This window comes from Capsicum annuum, chromosome 2 (genome assembly GCF_002878395.1).
Source record: "Capsicum annuum cultivar UCD-10X-F1 chromosome 2, UCD10Xv1.1, whole genome shotgun sequence".
NCBI classification, from domain to species: domain Eukaryota; kingdom Viridiplantae; phylum Streptophyta; class Magnoliopsida; order Solanales; family Solanaceae; genus Capsicum; species Capsicum annuum.
The window spans coordinates 87695710-87714567 of NC_061112.1; the positions used below are offsets into that span (position 1 = coordinate 87695710).

The 18858-nt window shown below is 31.5% G+C and overlaps 1 protein-coding gene and 1 long non-coding RNA gene across 2 annotated transcripts; one reads left to right on the forward strand and one right to left on the reverse strand.

Moving 5' to 3' along the window:
• The first annotated feature begins 1647 nt into the window (after positions 1-1647).
• Positions 1648-18309, forward strand: LOC107854134 (salicylic acid-binding protein 2). The gene is made up of 3 exons (XM_016699126.2): positions 1648-2259; positions 17337-17474; positions 17835-18309. Exons 1-3 carry the CDS (start codon positions 1885-1887, stop codon positions 18114-18116), a joined length of 795 nt encoding a protein of 264 aa, XP_016554612.2. The 5' UTR covers positions 1648-1884; the 3' UTR covers positions 18117-18309.
• LOC107854135 lies at positions 15027-17341 on the reverse strand. The gene is made up of 3 exons (XR_007052041.1): positions 16680-17341; positions 15688-16586; positions 15027-15342 (listed from the first exon to the last, which is right to left on the reverse strand). It is a non-coding gene; the product is annotated as an uncharacterized LOC107854135 (long non-coding RNA).
• Positions 18310-18858: the final 549 nt, after the last annotated feature.

An 18858-nucleotide genomic window follows, 5' to 3' on the forward strand; every position in this document is an offset into this window, starting at 1 on the left:
GATCTTCAGCTATATGTCTCATTAACGTACCCGTACCCCCTTGCTTGCCTCCATTTCTATGCTTATATATCTGTTGACAAATATTGCATTGCACTTCAATATCTGATATATGTTCAAAAAATTGTCATGCAATACTAGTTCTTTTACGTGGTCTTGGGGCACTGGGAGGACGGTGAGGGAGATTAACCGATTCAGATCTAACGTTAGCATCTCCTACTGCGGGTGTCTCAGCAATATTTTCATTATCTTCGTCTAAATTAACCGCATCTACTTCATTTTCTTCTTCTATACCGTAATTTTCCTGAGCTTCTACATAATCGATATCGTGAGCACCTACACCTATTTCTTCCTCAAAAGGTGTAGCAAGCGGTACCGGAGGCGAAGGCACACTGGTATATCTACTACTTGAACTACCTCTACCGCTAGTAATTCGCTTTTTACTACCACTACCGCTTCCGGGATAAAAAATTTTAACACCTTTAGTAGCGAGGTTTCTTAATTTATCTATAATATAAATTAAATTAAACTAAAAATATTCAAAATACACAAATATAATAAAATTAAATATTAAACAATTAATACAATAAATAAAAATTAAACGTAAGAGATGGAACGACAATACGAAATTTTGAAAGTATCCGAAGGTTGCGACTTTAGAAACTTCCGCTCGTACTTTGTAAACGAAAAATTAAAAAATTAAAGTGAACACTTTCAGAAATTAAATATATTGAATATTTGAGAATTGAGAATTGAGATTTGAGAGAGAATGAGATTTGAGAGAGTGAAAAATTGTGTGAAAAATGAATTGAAGTTGTAGGGTATTTATAGAATTTTTTTGGGATTAAAAAATATTTTTTAAATTTAATTTTTTTTTTTTAATAAATGGGCCCAAACTAGCCATTTGGACCCAAAAACGGCTACATAGCCGTTGGGCCAACTGCTAGTTTGACCCAAAATCTTTTTTTTTTGTTTTTAGAAAAAAAAGGTATCTGGGCTGGGCCGGTTAACCGGCGGGCCTGGACCGGACTTGATCCGAACCCATTTTAAAAAAATAACCGACCCTGGACCCGGGACCCGAAACCCTAAAGTCCTAGGACTTACTGGGCCGGATCAAATTGGGCCGGGTTAGTTACAAGGGTCGGGTTGGGCTGGATCGAGCCGGCCCACTTGACACCCCTAACTTGGAGTCAAATGATCAAAATCCGGTCGCTTCAATAATTTCCGAAAACAAAAATCTCTAAATAAATTACTTTCTCTATTTTATTTTAGTTGATACTTTTATTAAAAATATTTATTTTAATTTAATGATTTTATTTATAAATTAAAATAATTTTATTATATTTTTTAAATATTACTTCTATCAGTAAATGACTATATTAAATGTATATACACTCAAATTTATATTTTAAAAATATATAATTTAATAAAATAAATTTCTAATAAATTTCTTTTAAAAAAAATGTCAAGTCAATTAGGATAAATTATTTTGAAACGAGCGAACTACTACAATTAGTATTTAGTAGCAGATCAATTCGAATGATCGCCTACAATGATTGTTATTTTACGTTGCGTGTGCCAAATATAATTCAACTTCCAGAGTAGCTGATCATTCAAATAGCCGCCCATAATGATTGTCATTTTGCGTTGCATGTGCCAAATAATTCAGTTTTCAGATTATTTATATATGGACATTTTTTATTTAGATAAGATAATAATAAGTGAAAATATTTTTCATATTTTGGCCAAGTGGATTAGGATGACACGGCTTGGATCAACGTGCCTAGTGCCTCCTCCTCGATCTACCCACCAAAACACCATATAATCCATCGTCATAGTGTTCTTCTACACTAAACCAAAGAACAAAACAATTCACAAGGCCTAAAAATGGAACCTGTCAAGAAACAAGGAAAACATTTTGTTTTGGTACATGGTGCATGCCATGGAAGTTGGTGTTGGTACAAGGTAAAGCCCCTGCTAGAGGCTGCCGGCCAAAAGATCACAACTCTTGACATGGCAGCCTCTGGCATTGATTTGAGAAAAATAGAGCAACTCCGCACACTTCATGATTACACCTTGCCATTGATGGAGTTGATGGAATCCCTTCCAGAAGAGGAGAAAGTCATACTAGTTGGGCATAGTCTTGGTGGTATGAATTTGTCACTTGCTATGGAAAAATACCCACAAAAGATTTATGCTGCTGTTTTCTTGGCTGCCCTCCTGCCTGATGCTGTTCACACGTCCTCCTATGTTTTGGATCAGGTGAATAATATTACTACTTTCCTCTGTTTCAATTTATTTATTGAAATTTATTTTATAAGAATTTTTAATTTTTTAAAAAAACATTTTGTAATTTTAAAAAAATATACAGAATATAATAAAATAATCTTTAATTTTTTGAAATCAACAGAAAAAGTAGGATAAAATAAATTGAAACGATAAAATATATACACTGATATTTTCATTGGATAAAGAATTTTTTGATTCTTATTCGCTTCCCTGCGAATCCAGAATCGGTTATGAGTCAACGAATATTGCTACTTCCATGTATGGTCAGAGCTAAACTTTGCAAGTTCGACATAACTGCTTCGTCTAGTCTAGTTTGTAGGGTTGTACAAAAATCAAATCGATCGATAAATCGAATTGATAAAAATATTATTGGGTTATTGGTATTGAATTATCAGATTAACAATATTTTATTGATTTTATAAAAAAAAATTTATTGGATAAACGGTTCGGTATCGGTCTTAGATACACTAAGTTATTGTTTTATCCCATTTTACGTTATATATTTAAATTTCTCTCTTTATATATATATATATACTCAGTTCAGTGATTCACTACTAATATACACTACTAATTCATAATTCAGTGATTCACAAAGTATTAACATATTCAGGACAACAAAGGCATAATATAAAGTTTGGTTATTATCGTAATAAAAAGTTTGAATCATTTATAGCTTCCAACAATTAGCATTCAATTTTTTTCCTAACTAATATTCAGTTTAAGTTTGAATATTCTTGTAAACTAAAATGCATTGTATAGGTTTTGAGGTAATTAAGATCTTTTTTTGTTTATGTTAGTTGTTACTATTTCTATTTTATAAGTATTTTCTTATTGGTTAAATCTGTTAAAGACAAAAAACCAATAAATCGAAACCAATAAGAAAATATCTTATTGATTGATTATTGATTTTACATATTTAAAAATCGAAAACTGATAAACCAAACCAATAACACGTAAGATCGATTACCAATAACACGTAAAATCGAATTGAATCGATCGATACACACTCCTACCAGTTTGTCACTGTTCTTGTGGAGAGTTGAATGCTTGAATGACCTTATACTACTGAATTATTAAAATTGCTCTATTTTATTTTGTCATTTGACTTTATCTAATTAACTCTCATTTACCTCTAAGTTAATGTAATCAATTTTTATGGTCATTAAAATACAGCTTTTATATATATATATACATATAAAAGATAAAAAAATATGTTTGTTATACTGTCTAATGGGTTATTATACTATTTTCTTAGATAAAAAAAATATTAATAATCATTTTAAAAGTGATTAAATTAAATAAAAATTTATAAGAATTTTTTTTGAAAAATAACACTATTGATATAATAATAATATTTTACTGATTAAGCAAATAAAAATTTTATATACACACACCTATTTGGGAACAGTTCCATGTTATTGATGGGATAACACTAAATTTAAAACTTACTACCGTCATAGCCTTTTTTGGCGTCTGCGAAAATTATGAATGAAAGATGTTGAAAACCAGTCGACGGTTACATCATTATGTCTTCAAGTTTGTACAACTGTTGCTTTTCATTTTGTTGGGGAGTTGGTGCACTTTTTGTATATATATGGATTTTCCATTCTCAGCACGGCACCTACTTTTAAATTTTCTAAAATACCCCTAACAATTCATTGCAACATTATCATATTGATTAAGATGAAGCTTTTGGTCTTCTCGAAAAAAATTAAACCCAATCGTCATTATTTGGTGTCCCATTAGCCCTCCATCAGTTCATCTGTGATCTGGCCCTCTCCCCTATAGATGGATTAGAAAATAATAAATATATTAATCATGATATTATTTTCTTTTGCTTGATATGAAAGGATAAGCTGGTTTTTTTTTGAAAAATTCTTTATGTATCAAATTAAACAGTAAATAAGAAACAATTTTAGTGTTACTGATCACAATATTATTAATAATACAAATACATAATATTTAGTATTATTTTTATACTCTCTGTCAAGCTATTCTTATAAACTCTACCACACAGACCCTTACGTGATGTTGAATTTTCACATTAATAGTTTTTGTAAATGACCTAAAACCATTGAATTTTAAGCCAAAAATTCAGATAAAGATAAATTCATGAACTTTACTTGGAAAAAGGACATGGGCTGACGATTTTGAGAAGAAATGGCCAACAATTTTAAACATTGGACAATTGGAGCCAGTCGGCTCTATTGAATTTCTGTTTTTAGCCATTTGACCCATCGGTCATATGCAGTCTGTATATCCAATTGATACACTTTTATACTATATTGATACACTTTTATACTACATTGATACACTTTGATACCGCATTGATACACTTTTATCACGCCGATACAGTATATATACCACATAAATACACCTTTTATAGAGGAAATCTGTGTAAGCATATACAGTAGCTATACAAAATTGATACAGTACATATAGCACATTCATACACCTTTTCTGAGTTAAGAGGGAGAAATATCCGTAATTTTCGGCGCAACCCAGATGGGGATTTTGATTATAGCTCAAAAAATTTGAGTTCTTTAATAAACCAAACTGGCAAGGTCAAGAATGGGGATATAATCAGCAGAATACTGGTGGAGTTGATTTTCAAGAGTGTAAAACTGGATTTCAAGAATCAGCTAGTGGTGTTAGAAATTATTTTCCAAAGGATGTTGAAGGATTTAAGAAGAACCCACATGCGCAAAATGGAAACTTTTTATTCGGGTATGGGAGTTTATCCTCACGAAGTAGTGATTTCCGGTCTCGAAAGGATTATCAAAGTACTTTAGTTGATAATAGAAATGATAATAGTTACAGTGGTGGAAATTCGTCAAATTTGTTGCGTAGTTCGGGGTTTAAGGGAGGTTTAGAAGCTCAGCCGAGTGGAAATGATTATGATGGTGGCTATTTACTGATATTTAATTGTGGGTGCTATTTTTATGGTATTATTTTAATTTTAGGTGCTATATTTGTCCTTTCCCCATTTTACTTTTAAGATTTTCAACATTAAATGCATTATATTTTTGAGTTATGAGTTTGTATCTAGTACTCCCTCCGTTTCAAATTAGTTGGTCCCTATGAGCTTGCCACACCTATTAAGAAAATTAGTATTCCTAGCCGCGCAATGCGCAGAAATTTTTAAAGATAATAGTTTTATCGAAACATTGACTTTTTATTGGTAAAAATTAAAGTCACTAATTAAATTTAATAACTTATCTCGTAATGTAGAGCATTGTTGCAGGAAAACTAATAAAACTAACAAAACAACTGCACCTTTGAGATTTAGCACAAATTCAAAAGAAATGCATATATAACATTGTTCTAAAATTTATTATAGTTATTCCTTATTGAAATATAGATATTGTTCAATACTTGTATAGCTTCAACTTACAGCAAAAGCTACTAAGTACAGTAATTTTTCTTTTTATTGAACTCACAAAAAATAATCCTAACACTACTATACATATGCATGTGTTCACAGTGTAATCAAGACCAAGTATAACTATAATTCAAGGTTTTACACTGAACATAATCCAGCATGATAAGAAGTTTCAAAATTTCAACTGCTGGTGGATAACTCTAGTAGTATTCTTTCCATTGAGAAAAAGGTATAGGCACATTCTTGCATAACATGATAGAGAAGATGGGGCACACAAAATATAAGTATCACAAATAGAGTTTTGCATTGATTTTTTTTTTTTGGTAGATGACATTTGAATAATTATAACCAATATCAACATGCTTTTCATGAGAGAGAGAGAAAGAGAGAGGGTGGGAGAGAGAGAGAGCGTAATCGACTGAGCTCTTAATATAAATGTGATGCAAATAAACTGTATACATTTCATACATATATCCTTGGCACTAATTTGTAATGGTAATTGAAATAATGAAATAACTTCAATAATTTAGCATTCAACAGTGAAAGGAGTTACTCAAATTGCTTTACGATATAGAAACTAAGAGAATCTAAGTTAGATGTCAGAAGTTGTAAAGTACTGTAAAAGAAATAAGATCAGTTGACGATTTAACGGGCAAATATGATGTACTTCTTTTTAAAATAATTATACGTGCATTTTATGTCCTTTTAATTAAGCAACTATGAAAAAACAATATATGTCCCATAGATTAATTTTATTTTACCAATATATTTTAATATTAAGTGTATAAGGAGTTAGAAAATTGTGAATATAGCAAATCTTTAAGGTTATATCGATGTAGCCATGGGAGAGATCAAAGACGTTTCCTTTGTTGCATGGCTTATTGAAAGGAGGCATAGGTTATTCTTTTTGCCTATAATATTATATTTTCAAAAAGGAACATATTGAATCTCCAACACACATCTCGACAATATCTTTTTAGTGGCAGACAAATTTTTGATTGGTAAGAATTTTCCTCTACTATTTGTGTGTATGTATATATATATGTATGCTTTCATATATTGAGTCCAGTTTTCAATTTTTTTTTTTGCCATTGGTGAAGTTTGCTTCTGTATTACTCAGTTTAGATCCAAAAAGGCACAAATCAAATCTGCAATAGCTATCTTACAAATCATTTATTCGGGAAGATTTGATTGATAAAGATATTCCCGCAACTATTTGCTTTTTGATTCCTCAGTTGGAAGGAAAAAAGTTATAAATAAAATTTCCGACACCTCAACAACTATTTAATCAATGAGTTTGACTGATAAAAATATTCCCTCGAGTATTAGCTTCTTAATTGCTCAACTTGGACTAAATACGAAAAGGAAGGCTTCAATACGGGACATAAAGAAGCAGTAATTTGATAGTAGAAATAGATCTGGTAATTAAACTACTGAAAAATAAATGTCATATAATATGATATTAGCAAACAACGTTTTCTTAATTTCGAAGTTAAATAGTAATTAAAAGTTGAAATAAGATAAAACACAAATTCAATGTAAAGAAAACACAAATCAAATACAGTCTAACTCTTAGGATTGTTACCTCCATAACTTTTCAATTTTGAGGGACAAATTTAAAATGGACCAAAAGTTGAACCCTCAATGATTCGAAGGGATTTCGAGAAACAATGGTAAATTTCCTCTGTTTCTTAATTAAATAATTGTTATGAATCCCCATTTACTGTTGCCTCTGCCTCCAATTCACCTGCCATAAAATTATCACCATAAAAAATAGCGAAGAAACTATTAATCTATAGTAACTACATTCAAGTGGTAACTGATAATCAAACAGAGGTTGCCATTTGAATTCTCACCCCTTATGATAAAATATATAAAATTGCAACAATAATTCTGAGTGGAATGTTATTTTCAAGTCGTAATAAGCTTAAACTTCAAGTATAGTATAGAAGTAAACTAAAAATAATGAAGAAAAATAAGATCCCATCAATTACAACTAAGTGGAAAGAATTCTATTTCGCCATGTCTTATTAGAGTTTTGCTTGTATTCTCTTTAGATCCCATCAAACTGGCTTATGTTATTGATATACAACAACACAATTTCAACATGAATTATTAAAAAATGTATGAACAAATATATTAAGTAGTTGACCAAAATTTTTTTCTTTTTTTTTTAAATCAAAATCAAACCATTTAAGCGAATTTGTAAAATTTAAAATCGAAATTGATCCAAAAAATTAAAAGATTAAAACCGAAATTAAATTTCAAGTTTATTTTTTGATAGTTTCGATTTGAATCAAAATATTCTCATCCCTAATCTAAATAGATCAAAGAATGTTTTAGCTATATTTTATACTTTATATTTTATATGAACTCTTTCTTTATGCTCTTTTTTTTTTTTGATTTTCCATTCGGTGTTCGGTGTTCGCATTGGAGTTCCAACTAATTTGGATCGCATGTTGCATGGTCCATTAAGATGGCAGCGCTTACAATATAATTTTCTCCATACCCAGGGTTGAACCCTCAACCTCTAGTTAAGGGTGGAGCAGCCCCATCCACTGCACCACATCCATATTGGTTATGCTCTTTTATTTACTGCTACTACATTACTCACTTGTTACTTGATTTTAGGGTCATATCTAGGTAGGGTCAGCAAATTCATGTGAATTCATGTTCCCTTCCTAATACATAATATCAAATAATATCTAATTCATAACTAATTTATTATTTTTAGTTAGTTCAAAGTATAAATAAATTTATTTTTACTTATGATAAAGTATATTGAGATTTTTAAGAATCTTATTTTCTTATTTTGTGTAATCTCATAATATTTTAAATTGAAATTTTGAATTAGAATAAATGTATAGTTCATTGATTTTTTTTTCTAAAATCTATTGGTATTTAAGTAATAGTTTTTTTTTTAAAAGAAATTCGCATGATGTGGTCCAATAAGCAGTAAAACAAAGCTTGAATGAGCAGAAAGAAATGTAGATTTAATGAATGATGTTCTTCTTCGAATTTGTTCTTTCTTCACGATTCAATAATTAAAATCATAAAATGGTATTTTAAATAAGTAATGTATTAATTGTAAAATTCATAAGGATACAGTTGAAAGTTATAATCACTATTAATTGGGAGTGAAATGTGGAGATATACATGACAACTATTAAAAATAACATCTCCACACATATTATTATTCCTACAAATTTTTTCCTAATTTTTTTAATTATGAAGATAAAGATGATTATTATCTATTAATATAGATTATTGAAAGTCTTCTAGAGTCCTGCTTTTTTTGAAAAAAATTTTCAAGTCTATTGTAATATAGAAATTTGAATACAACATTATCAATTATTATCCTATATTTAAATTCATATGGAGAGATTTTATTTATTTGAAAAGGAAATTAATAATTACAAAGAAAAAATATAAGGAAATTGACAAATTATGAAAGAAATTTATAAGAGATGGAGAAATATTTCTATAAATTAAATATTTTAATTTATATCTCAAAGATGAATCGATCTAAACATCAATATATTTAAATTACTTAAAAGTTAATTTGACTTAAAATCACATATAATAAGCCTAACAAAACTCCTACTGTCTATTTAATTATTTCTTAATTTTTTTTTATAAAATAATTAATATAATCAATACTCACTGTTTCATTTTTTTTTTTTAGTTTTGATAAAACTGTAGTAGGGATTTTATTGAAAATTTGAGACAATTATCTGAATTTGTTGAAAAAGAAAGAAGTGTAAAGTAATACCACTAAATGATACTCTCTTAGAAGGAGAAAACTCTCTTAGAAGGAGAAAGTGTTTAATTGTCCATCTAACACAAATTAAAATGTAAAAAGAATTCTGAATTTCATAAACTAATCAACAAATAAGAAAGTGCCAAGAGTCGATAATACCTAGGTTCTGAGAGGATTTCGAGCAGAGGTTTTGAATTCACAATCATTTCTAGTACAGTTACATGTTTCTATCTGGTAAATGATCTCGATATCTTTCTATAATCCTTAATGATTTGCATGTATGCATGAAACTAAGATCTCAGTTCTCCAAATTTCTGTCATATTTCAAATAAAAAATACATCTCTATCCCATCATCAAATGCAACTATGTCTAATTCAAACAGAGAGAGCAGATGCATGAATTAAAATAAATGTGACGTATTGGTATTATCTGAAGTAGCAACGTTTGATGGAAAGTGTATGAACAAAGAAAGTGAATAAAAGGCCATGATAATTGACGAAAAACAACACTGATTGTAAATTGAATAGTGTCAAATTAAAAAAAGTGACCAAAATCTCTCTCTGCCAAATGGATTTGAATGATTTGTTATATATAAATTAACAATTATACACATACAGAAATAGAGGGGAGGGGAAAAAGTAAATCAAAAGAAAAAGAATAGAGGGGAGGGGCGAAAACAAAAGAAAAAGAAACTGTCAGTCATGTAAAAAAACCACTGTTTCAAAGAAAAGGAACGGGAGTAGATAAGAAGTGGTGGTTTTCAAATCTTATTCTATTATCTTTTAAGTATTTGAATTGATTTGATATTTTTTTCTAAAAAAATTAAGATAGAAATTTAAAAGAAAGTTGGGCAGTTTTTGATTTTGTAGGGTTTGCTTTTTTTAAAAAAAATTAGTAATTGTTTTTACTTATTTTTTTCATTATCTTTTAAATTGTAATTAGTTTAGAACATTTAAAAGTACTAATTGATAAGATTTTAGAAAAATGTATTATTAATGTTATCAACGGGCATGTTAAGAATTTTTTTTCTTTCTTTTTCATTTTTTCATGTGTAATTTATATAGGGGTAGTTAATGTACAAATTAGTATATATATGTATAATTTATATATGGGTAGTTAATTATATTTAATGTTTAATTATTATGTATAATATTTAATTATTTTTTTAAGTAGAATTTTTGTAGTGTTGACACTTGTCACTTTTGCCTCTCCTATTATATATAGATAGATATTAATTAACTGCTTATTTTATCAAATTAATCTTATTAATTATGTTTTTTGAAAATATAAATTTGAATAAATATACTTTGTTTAGTCATTTGATGTCAATGATAGTATTGAAAAAACATAATAAAATCCTCTTGATTTCATCAAAGGAACAACTAAATTAAAATAAATATTTTTAGAAAGAGGGTCAGCTAAAACTAAACAAAAGAAGTATATATTAAAATTTTAGTATAATCTTTTAAAGATAAATGTACGTTCTGCGGGTGTTAAAAGTACTGGGTTCATTTGAACTTATTCAAATACCTTGGATCCATCCCTGAATTCAGAGGTTCATCTACGAGGTTTTCCGATTTGTGTGAACTCATTCACCCTCTCTATATCATGTAGAATGATGTTAATTGAATATAAATATGTGAACTCAATTCAAAATATAATGATTCAATGCACATTTCTAAGTGAGGTTAGGAGTTCAAATCTCATGCGTATCTTGTTATCTTTTTTCTTGTTTTTTTCTTTCTTTTTAAAATAAATGAATAACGCTGATCTCTATCTATTATTGATTATATCTCTTTAGTTTTAAGTATGGTAATTTTGTTTTTTCCTTTGATTTGTTCTTTTAAAATTTCCAAATTCCAACATATTAAAATTCCTATTTATTCTTAGTCATCAATCATAAATTTTATATAATTAAATCAAATACGTATTTTCAAACTAGTAAATGGTTGATGATATAACAAATATTCAATTGGTTCAATTGATCCTAACATCTTCAATACGGAACATACTTATATATTAGCAAAATATAGTAATAATTTTAAACATAGTTCAAAATTATACAAACCTAATGATTGACTGATCAAATTTATGCTGGATCTCCTCATCTTCATTATAGTGCATTCATCTTCTCAAATTTTGACTTTATTCAATAAATATGTCGACCATTTTTTTCATTTATTTCTCATAGGCTGAAAAAGAAGTCCATAAATTTATATACAAACTGCATGCCACTAATTTTGCTTTAAAAGTATCAATAGAACTAACAAAATTGGGTGAGATAAGTGATCTAACATTGGGTTCAATGCATTATCAGTTCTGTTTTAGATTTGGTTTCACATTATTATAGTAAATCCCTATTGTTTTTCTTGTTTAAAATGTTGATAGGGATATTTTTAGGAAATTAGAAAATGAGTATCATGTGTCAAAGTGAAGAATTTAACTAGAGAAATTGATCTAAAACTCCATGGAGGCTCACATTGAGGAGATGAGATTTGCAGTTCATGAGAGCCAGCCATTGAAGAGGATATTTTGGAGAATGAAGACTATCAACTATTCCTATTTGTTGCAATGTATATATACATCAGTAACAGAATAAAAAATGAAGAGAAAATATCTAATCTAATCGACTAGACTATTTACTAAACTGCCACCTAACTAACTTAAGCTCAGTTGAATTAAACTTAACTAACTCTGCCTAATCTGCATATCCCGAGTCATTAATCTCAACAAACCCCCTCAAGTTGGAGGTGTGATGTTCACTGACAATTTCTGCAAAAATCTCAAAGTATTTAGGTCCATTGTAGGCCTTGGTTTGAAGATAAACTAGTTGTGCAGTTGTGGATAGATATTGAAGAGAAATGAGGCCTTCTTGTAGCCTGTCTCTAACGAAATGACTTTTATGTGTTTTGTACGTTCATGAAACACTAGATTCTTAGTTATGTGGATAGCTGCTTGACTATCACAGAATACTGATATTGGTAAGTTGCATGGCTCTATCAACTCTGTCAACAACCTTTCTAGCCAGACAAGCTCTCCAACCACTTTACTTATAGCTCTGTATTCTGCTTCCCGTGATGATAAGGGCACAATAATTTGCTTCTTTGACTTGCATACAATAGGATTGTCCTCCATATACATAAATGTAACCGCTTACAGATTTTCTGGAATTAGAGCATACAACTCAGTCTGAGTCACAGTATGCAGTGATCGTGCGATCTGCTTGTTTAGACAAGAAAATTTCTTGACTCATATCACCTTTCAAATATCTTAACACATGGAATGAATCCTTGAGATTTGGTTCTCTTTGTGTTTGCAGGAACTAGCTCAAATGTGGAACACTACAGGTGAGATCTTTTCCTGTGTGAATGAGAAAGTTTTAACTTTTCTATAAGCTTTCTATAGAAAGTTGGATCAACTAGTGGTTGTCCTTCAGTTGAATTTGGTTTCATGTTAGGATCAAGAGGTGCCGTTATAGTGCAATAGCTTGAGCATTCAAATTCCTTGATCAAATCAATGACAAACTTTTGTTGTGAAATCAACACTCCCTCTTCTGTGTACAAGATTTCTAACCCCAGAAAATATAGTAATTTTCCAAGATTCTTGATCTTGAATTGGTCATGCGGGAAAACCTTTAAGGATTGTATCTCTGCCAGATCAGTCCCTGTCATTATTTTGTCATCTACATAAATAGAAACAAATATGTTACATGTCTCATCGTTCTTGTTAACGAGTAAATAATCACTGGTGGTGTGTGAATAACCTCTCGAGTACAATGTCGCAGCTAGCTTCCCATACCATTGACTACTAGCCCGCTTAAGTTCATACAAAGACTTATTGAGTTTGTAAGCCATGTTTTTATTACTGACCAGCAACCTTTGTGTCATACCTGTGTACATTTCTTCATGAAGATCACCATGACATGAAGGATGTCCTTTTTACTGTGTACAAATCCCATCCTCTTTTTACTGCCAGGCCAATCAATGTCCTTCCAGTGGTCATCTTGACTACTGGATAAAGGTCTCTATGTAATCAACTCCAACCTGTTGTGTATAGCTCTTCACCACAAGTGTAGCTTTATATCTTTCAATAGAAGCATCAGCTTTATATTTTATCTTGTACACTCATCTGCACCCTATAGCTTTCTATCCTACAAGCAAAGAAACTAGGTCCAAGTATTGTTTGCATAGAAAGCTTCAAACTCCAAAGTCATGGTTGCTTGCTAGGCAGGGTTCAAGCTTGCTTCTTCATATGAAGAACGCTCAATTTCATGTGAAATGTGTCTCATCAACTGCTGACTGTCATGTGAGAAAGATGCAATGAAAGTGTGTTGTGTAGGTAACTTGTAAGGGTACTCTTTTAAATATGGTGGTATAGTGTGTGTCCTGCTAGATCTCTTGAGTGTTAGAATGGACTCGACAGTCACCAGTGAAGTGCTTGGTGGTACTGATGAGATGGTATGGTGCACATCATGAAAATCAAGAGGTGATGAAGTGCTTGGTTGGTAGGTTTGAGTGTTAATGTCATGTGTAGGTGGTGTATTTGTAGTGGTAGGGTTGTATAAACTAGTGTCATGTGCAACATTCTCATAACATCATCAAAAATGTTAAAGGTAGTTTTGAACAGATCACTAGTAGGACTGAGTTTTCTTAGGACAAGATCAAAGTTACTATCAGCAAAAGAAAATATATTCTCATAAAACAACACATCCTTGGAAACATCTAACCTCCTAGTGCTCAAGTCTAGGACCTTGTATCCTTTAGTATTGAAGGGATAGCCAATAAACACATGAGGTGTGGCTATTGATTCAAATTTTTCTTTGTGAGTTTTAAGTGTGACTGGGTAACAAAGGCACCCAAAGGATTTGATATGTGAATTGGTAGGTTGTTGATTGTATAAGACTTCAAAAGGGGTTTTGTTATTAAGCATTGTGTTGGGGAGCCTGTTTATCAAGTTTGTAGCTGTTAGAATACATTTCTCCCCAGTATTTTGGAGGAATTTTAGAATGATAAAGTAAGACTTTGGCAGTTTCAAGGAGATGCTTGTGTTTCCGCTCCATAACACCATTTTGTTGTGGTGTGTAAGGACAAGTTCTTTGTTGTATGATGCCTTTGCTTTGCAGAAAAAAAAGATTCTTCTTTATTTGTTAATCCCAATCCATTATCAGTTTTAATGGACTTGACTGTGGTGTTGAACTGATTTTCTATCAATGATACAAGTGCTTTGATGGTGGGTAGCACAATGCTTTTATAGTTTAGGTGTTGTGTCCAGGTTGATTTGCTAAAATCATTAACCATGGTTAAGAAATACCTTTGGTTAGTATTGGTTGATGTGTGGTATAGCCCTCACAGATCAAAATATGCAAGGGATTAAATAGGTGTTTGGACTGATGAGGTGATTTCTGTGAAAAAGAATGTCTTGTAGTGCTATAGGGCAGACTATGCAAGTGAAGGCTATCTAGGAGCAAAAAAAATAAGTAGATTAGTTATCCCTCTCATTTTACTGAAGGGTACATGGCCTAGTCTAGTATGACACAAAAGGTCTACATTGTTTCCATGGTACAAAAATGCTGCATGAGAATCATGAAAACACAAACATTGAATCTGAAAAATAACTAGGATTAGGATTGCGAACAAGTTTATTACGTGGAGATGTGGATCTTACAAGTGAAGTAGAGTATATAGCAACATCTTGCTTGTTTAATACAGATAAAGAAGACAATGAAGATGAGCATTCAGATCTAGATGATGCTAAACTAGGAAGAGATGAATAAGTAGAAGATGATAAAACAGGTAAAATTTGAGGAGTAGAGGAAGAGCAACAAGATGGAGAGCAATTGTGGCAGCCTGCAAAGAGGTAACACAGAACTCTTCTTGCTCTACCAATCTCTAGAGGACTCTTCAGTGAAGGACCCTGCATAAGACATGAAGAGCTGTTAAAACTAGCAACACCTTTGAGATAAGCAGCCAAACAATGAATAGAGACCAAATTGAACTTAGAACTAGGAACGAACAACACTTTATGTAAGGTCATTACTGGACTCAAATGTGCATCACCAATTTCTGTCACCTTGACTTTGTAGCCATTTGGTAGAGTAATAAGGTAGGCCAAAGTTCTTATTCTAACAAGTATGGATCTACTGTATGTTATATGTGCTTTGTGGATCCGGGTCTATAATCCATGAGTCGGCTGATAATTTGACACAATTACATAACAAATCACCAATTTCAATAATGGAAGAATGACAAGCTAAGATACCTGTAAGATTTACAACACTATGGCCATTGATGAAGTCATCCACTGATTCTCTTGGATTCTCAGTTGCATCATCTCCATTCACATGGACATTCACCAGTAGAGTCAAAAGTTGGTTGTACTGGTATTTTGTCAAACTATGAGGATGTTGAGTTGCATGCTTGATACATTCATCATGATCTCTAAGAGGCTAGCTATCAGTACTTGCCAAGATATTAGTTGCTCCTGAGCTACATTCTTACCTTTGGTAAACTTGAAATAGAGTGGATGTCCATGTAGCTTGTAAAACTTGACCTATATGTGGCCACTTTTCTTACAATAGTTGCAGAACAGATCATTCCTGTTAGTGAACTGACTTGCAGAGTAATTTCCAAAAGACGAACCAATCATCCTGTATGCACTCGTGCCCCCATTTCAAAAGGGTGTGTGAGCTGGTGCATAATTGGTTTTGAAGGCCCCATTACTAGAACTAGCACCTGTGGTCTTATACCCAGAGGTGCCAGCAGAGTAGTTGATAACAACTAAGGAAGTAGATTCCAAATGAAGTCTATTAGCAAGTCGGACCTCTCTTTGCTTCTATTCCTAGATGAGGATAGAAAAAGCTTGAGCCATTGTAGGCGGGGGATTCATCATCAATATACTTCCCCGAACCACTGTATAGATCTCGTTTAGGACAATTAGGAACTGAATCAAACGTCTATCTTGCTCAGCGTTTTGCATCTTATTCTTACCTCCACAAATGCACACACAGGTGCTCTAAGTATTCGCATCCAAAGCACTCAACTCCTCCCATAAGCGTCTAGCATTAGTGCAATAGCCTGTGATGTCTAGGTTCTCTTGAGTGAGGTCTGTCAATTTCTTGTTGAAGTTGGTACGATCTAGCACCATTTGTTTGATCATACCTATCCATAATTCGTCGCATATTTCCTTAGCATTACAAACTGTAAAATATCACTGAGATCTTTAGACAGATAATTCAATAGCCAAGAGGTTACCATATCATCGCAGCGTTCCCATTACACAAATTCAGGGGAATCAACATCAGGTTTTTGAAGTTTTCCATTGATGAAACCGATTTTGTTTTTCACGGACAGAGCGCAAAGTACTCCTCTCCTCCTTGACTTGTACCATTGAGCTGAGTTGGAATAATCGATGAACTGGCATTTTCTGAGGGATGCATGTATAAAACATTGTTCGAATTGAAAGTTTCATGTGAGGTGCTCGAATTCAGATTGGTGGTTTCCGGTGTGTTATTATCCATTGTTGAGATGAAGAGAAGCCAAAAACAGCTGTATCAATGGAGAAAATAGGTGTGATTGGTGCGGAAAAAAACACAAAAATCATCAAAGAAAATCATAGAAGAATTACGAAATCGATCGAGGAATGAGGAATATGAACCCTTACGGCTGATATCATGTCAAAGCGAAGGATTTAACTTGAAAAATTGACTTGAAAACTCCATGGACGCTCACATATTGGAGGAGCTGAGATTTGCAGTTCATGCGAGAGCCAATGAAGACAGATATTTTGGAGAATGAAAACTGTCAACTATTCCTCTTTGTTGCAATGTATATATACATCAGTAACAGAATATGCTAGTTATGATTGTTTTACTTCCAAATTTACTTCTAATGTGTGATCATTTTGTGTAGTTCCTTGAGCGGACACCAGCAAACAATTGGTTGGACACCCAGTTTCAATCATATGGTTCCCCTGAAGAGCCTCTGACATCCATATTTTTTGGCCCCAAGTTCTTGTCTTCCCATCTTTATCAATTATGTTCTCCTGAGGTAAGCATTACTTAGAAGTAATACAAGGGCTCGTTTGGTACGTGAGATTATGTGATTATAGATCTGCAATTATAATCTCTAATTTATTCTATTTGGGAGATGGAATAAAATAATCTCAAATTGAATGAGATAAGGTGTGGTATCTCAGTAAGTCCAGGATAAGATTTATAATGCTTTTAGTACATGATATAAATTAATCGTGGAGTAACTTTATACCCTGCACAAATATGGATAAATTTTATCCCAAGCTTAACATGAAATATCCCACCTTATCTCACGTACCAAAAGATACCATAGTGTTGTTTTTTGGGTGAATGGAAGAGCGTACTAAATACCGACATGTAAATGATAATATGCTAGGATCTTGCATTAGCAATATCATTGATGAGACCAAGCTCTCTATTTAAGGAAGATTTGTCAAAGACGAAGTATTTCACGGATGAAGGATATGGATCAGTGAAGAAAGTATATATAATCTGCACGGAGGATAAAGTTACATCAAAAGAGTTTCAGCAATGGCAAACTGACAACATTAGTGGCACAGAAGTAAAGGAGCTTATAGGTGCTGATCACATGGCAATGCTAAGCATGCCCAAACAACTTTCTGCCAGTCTATTGGAGATTGCACATAAATATAACTGATCTCTATATTTATGTCTTCGTCTCAAGTCAACATCTTCAACTCATTACTTGTTATGAGCTACTTTTGTTATTGAGTGATTAATCTTGAGGTTTTCAACTGGAAAAATTTTACTAGACGGATTCATGATTGTCTTGTTTTCTATATATAGTCTGTGGTTGACAAATAAATTTTATTATTTTATTAATCCTTGTACTCTCGGTGTATTTTACCATTTTTGAGTCTCATGAAATTAGCTTGGCCTTAGCTGGTATTTATGCCTCATTAATTTTGAATTATACGCTTTAAATGTGCACAAGTAGACACCTAATTTTGAATAAAGTTGAACAAGTAAACATACACATTCTACGTGACGTCCCACCCAAATTATCACGTAAAATACGTGTGTTTACTTATTTAACTTTATACAAATTTATGGATTTACTTGTGCACACCAAAGTTATTAGAAGGCATAGATGTAAGCTTAAATCAAGTTAAAAGATTATGTTTATGTATTATTCCTAAGGAGTGTAGGAATTAACTTATTTTTAAATGCGTTTGGCTTTCACGTATTTTGTTTCTAATTTTAGTAGTATTTGACACAATTATTTTTAAACACTCACTTTTATTGAAAAACAGTAATAAATTTCAATGTCAACGTAAAAAAAATATACTGCAACAATAATAATATTTCTTATATATTAGTATTAATAAGTTGCAATTAAATAACTATTATAATATTTTAAGTAATATATAAAATACTTA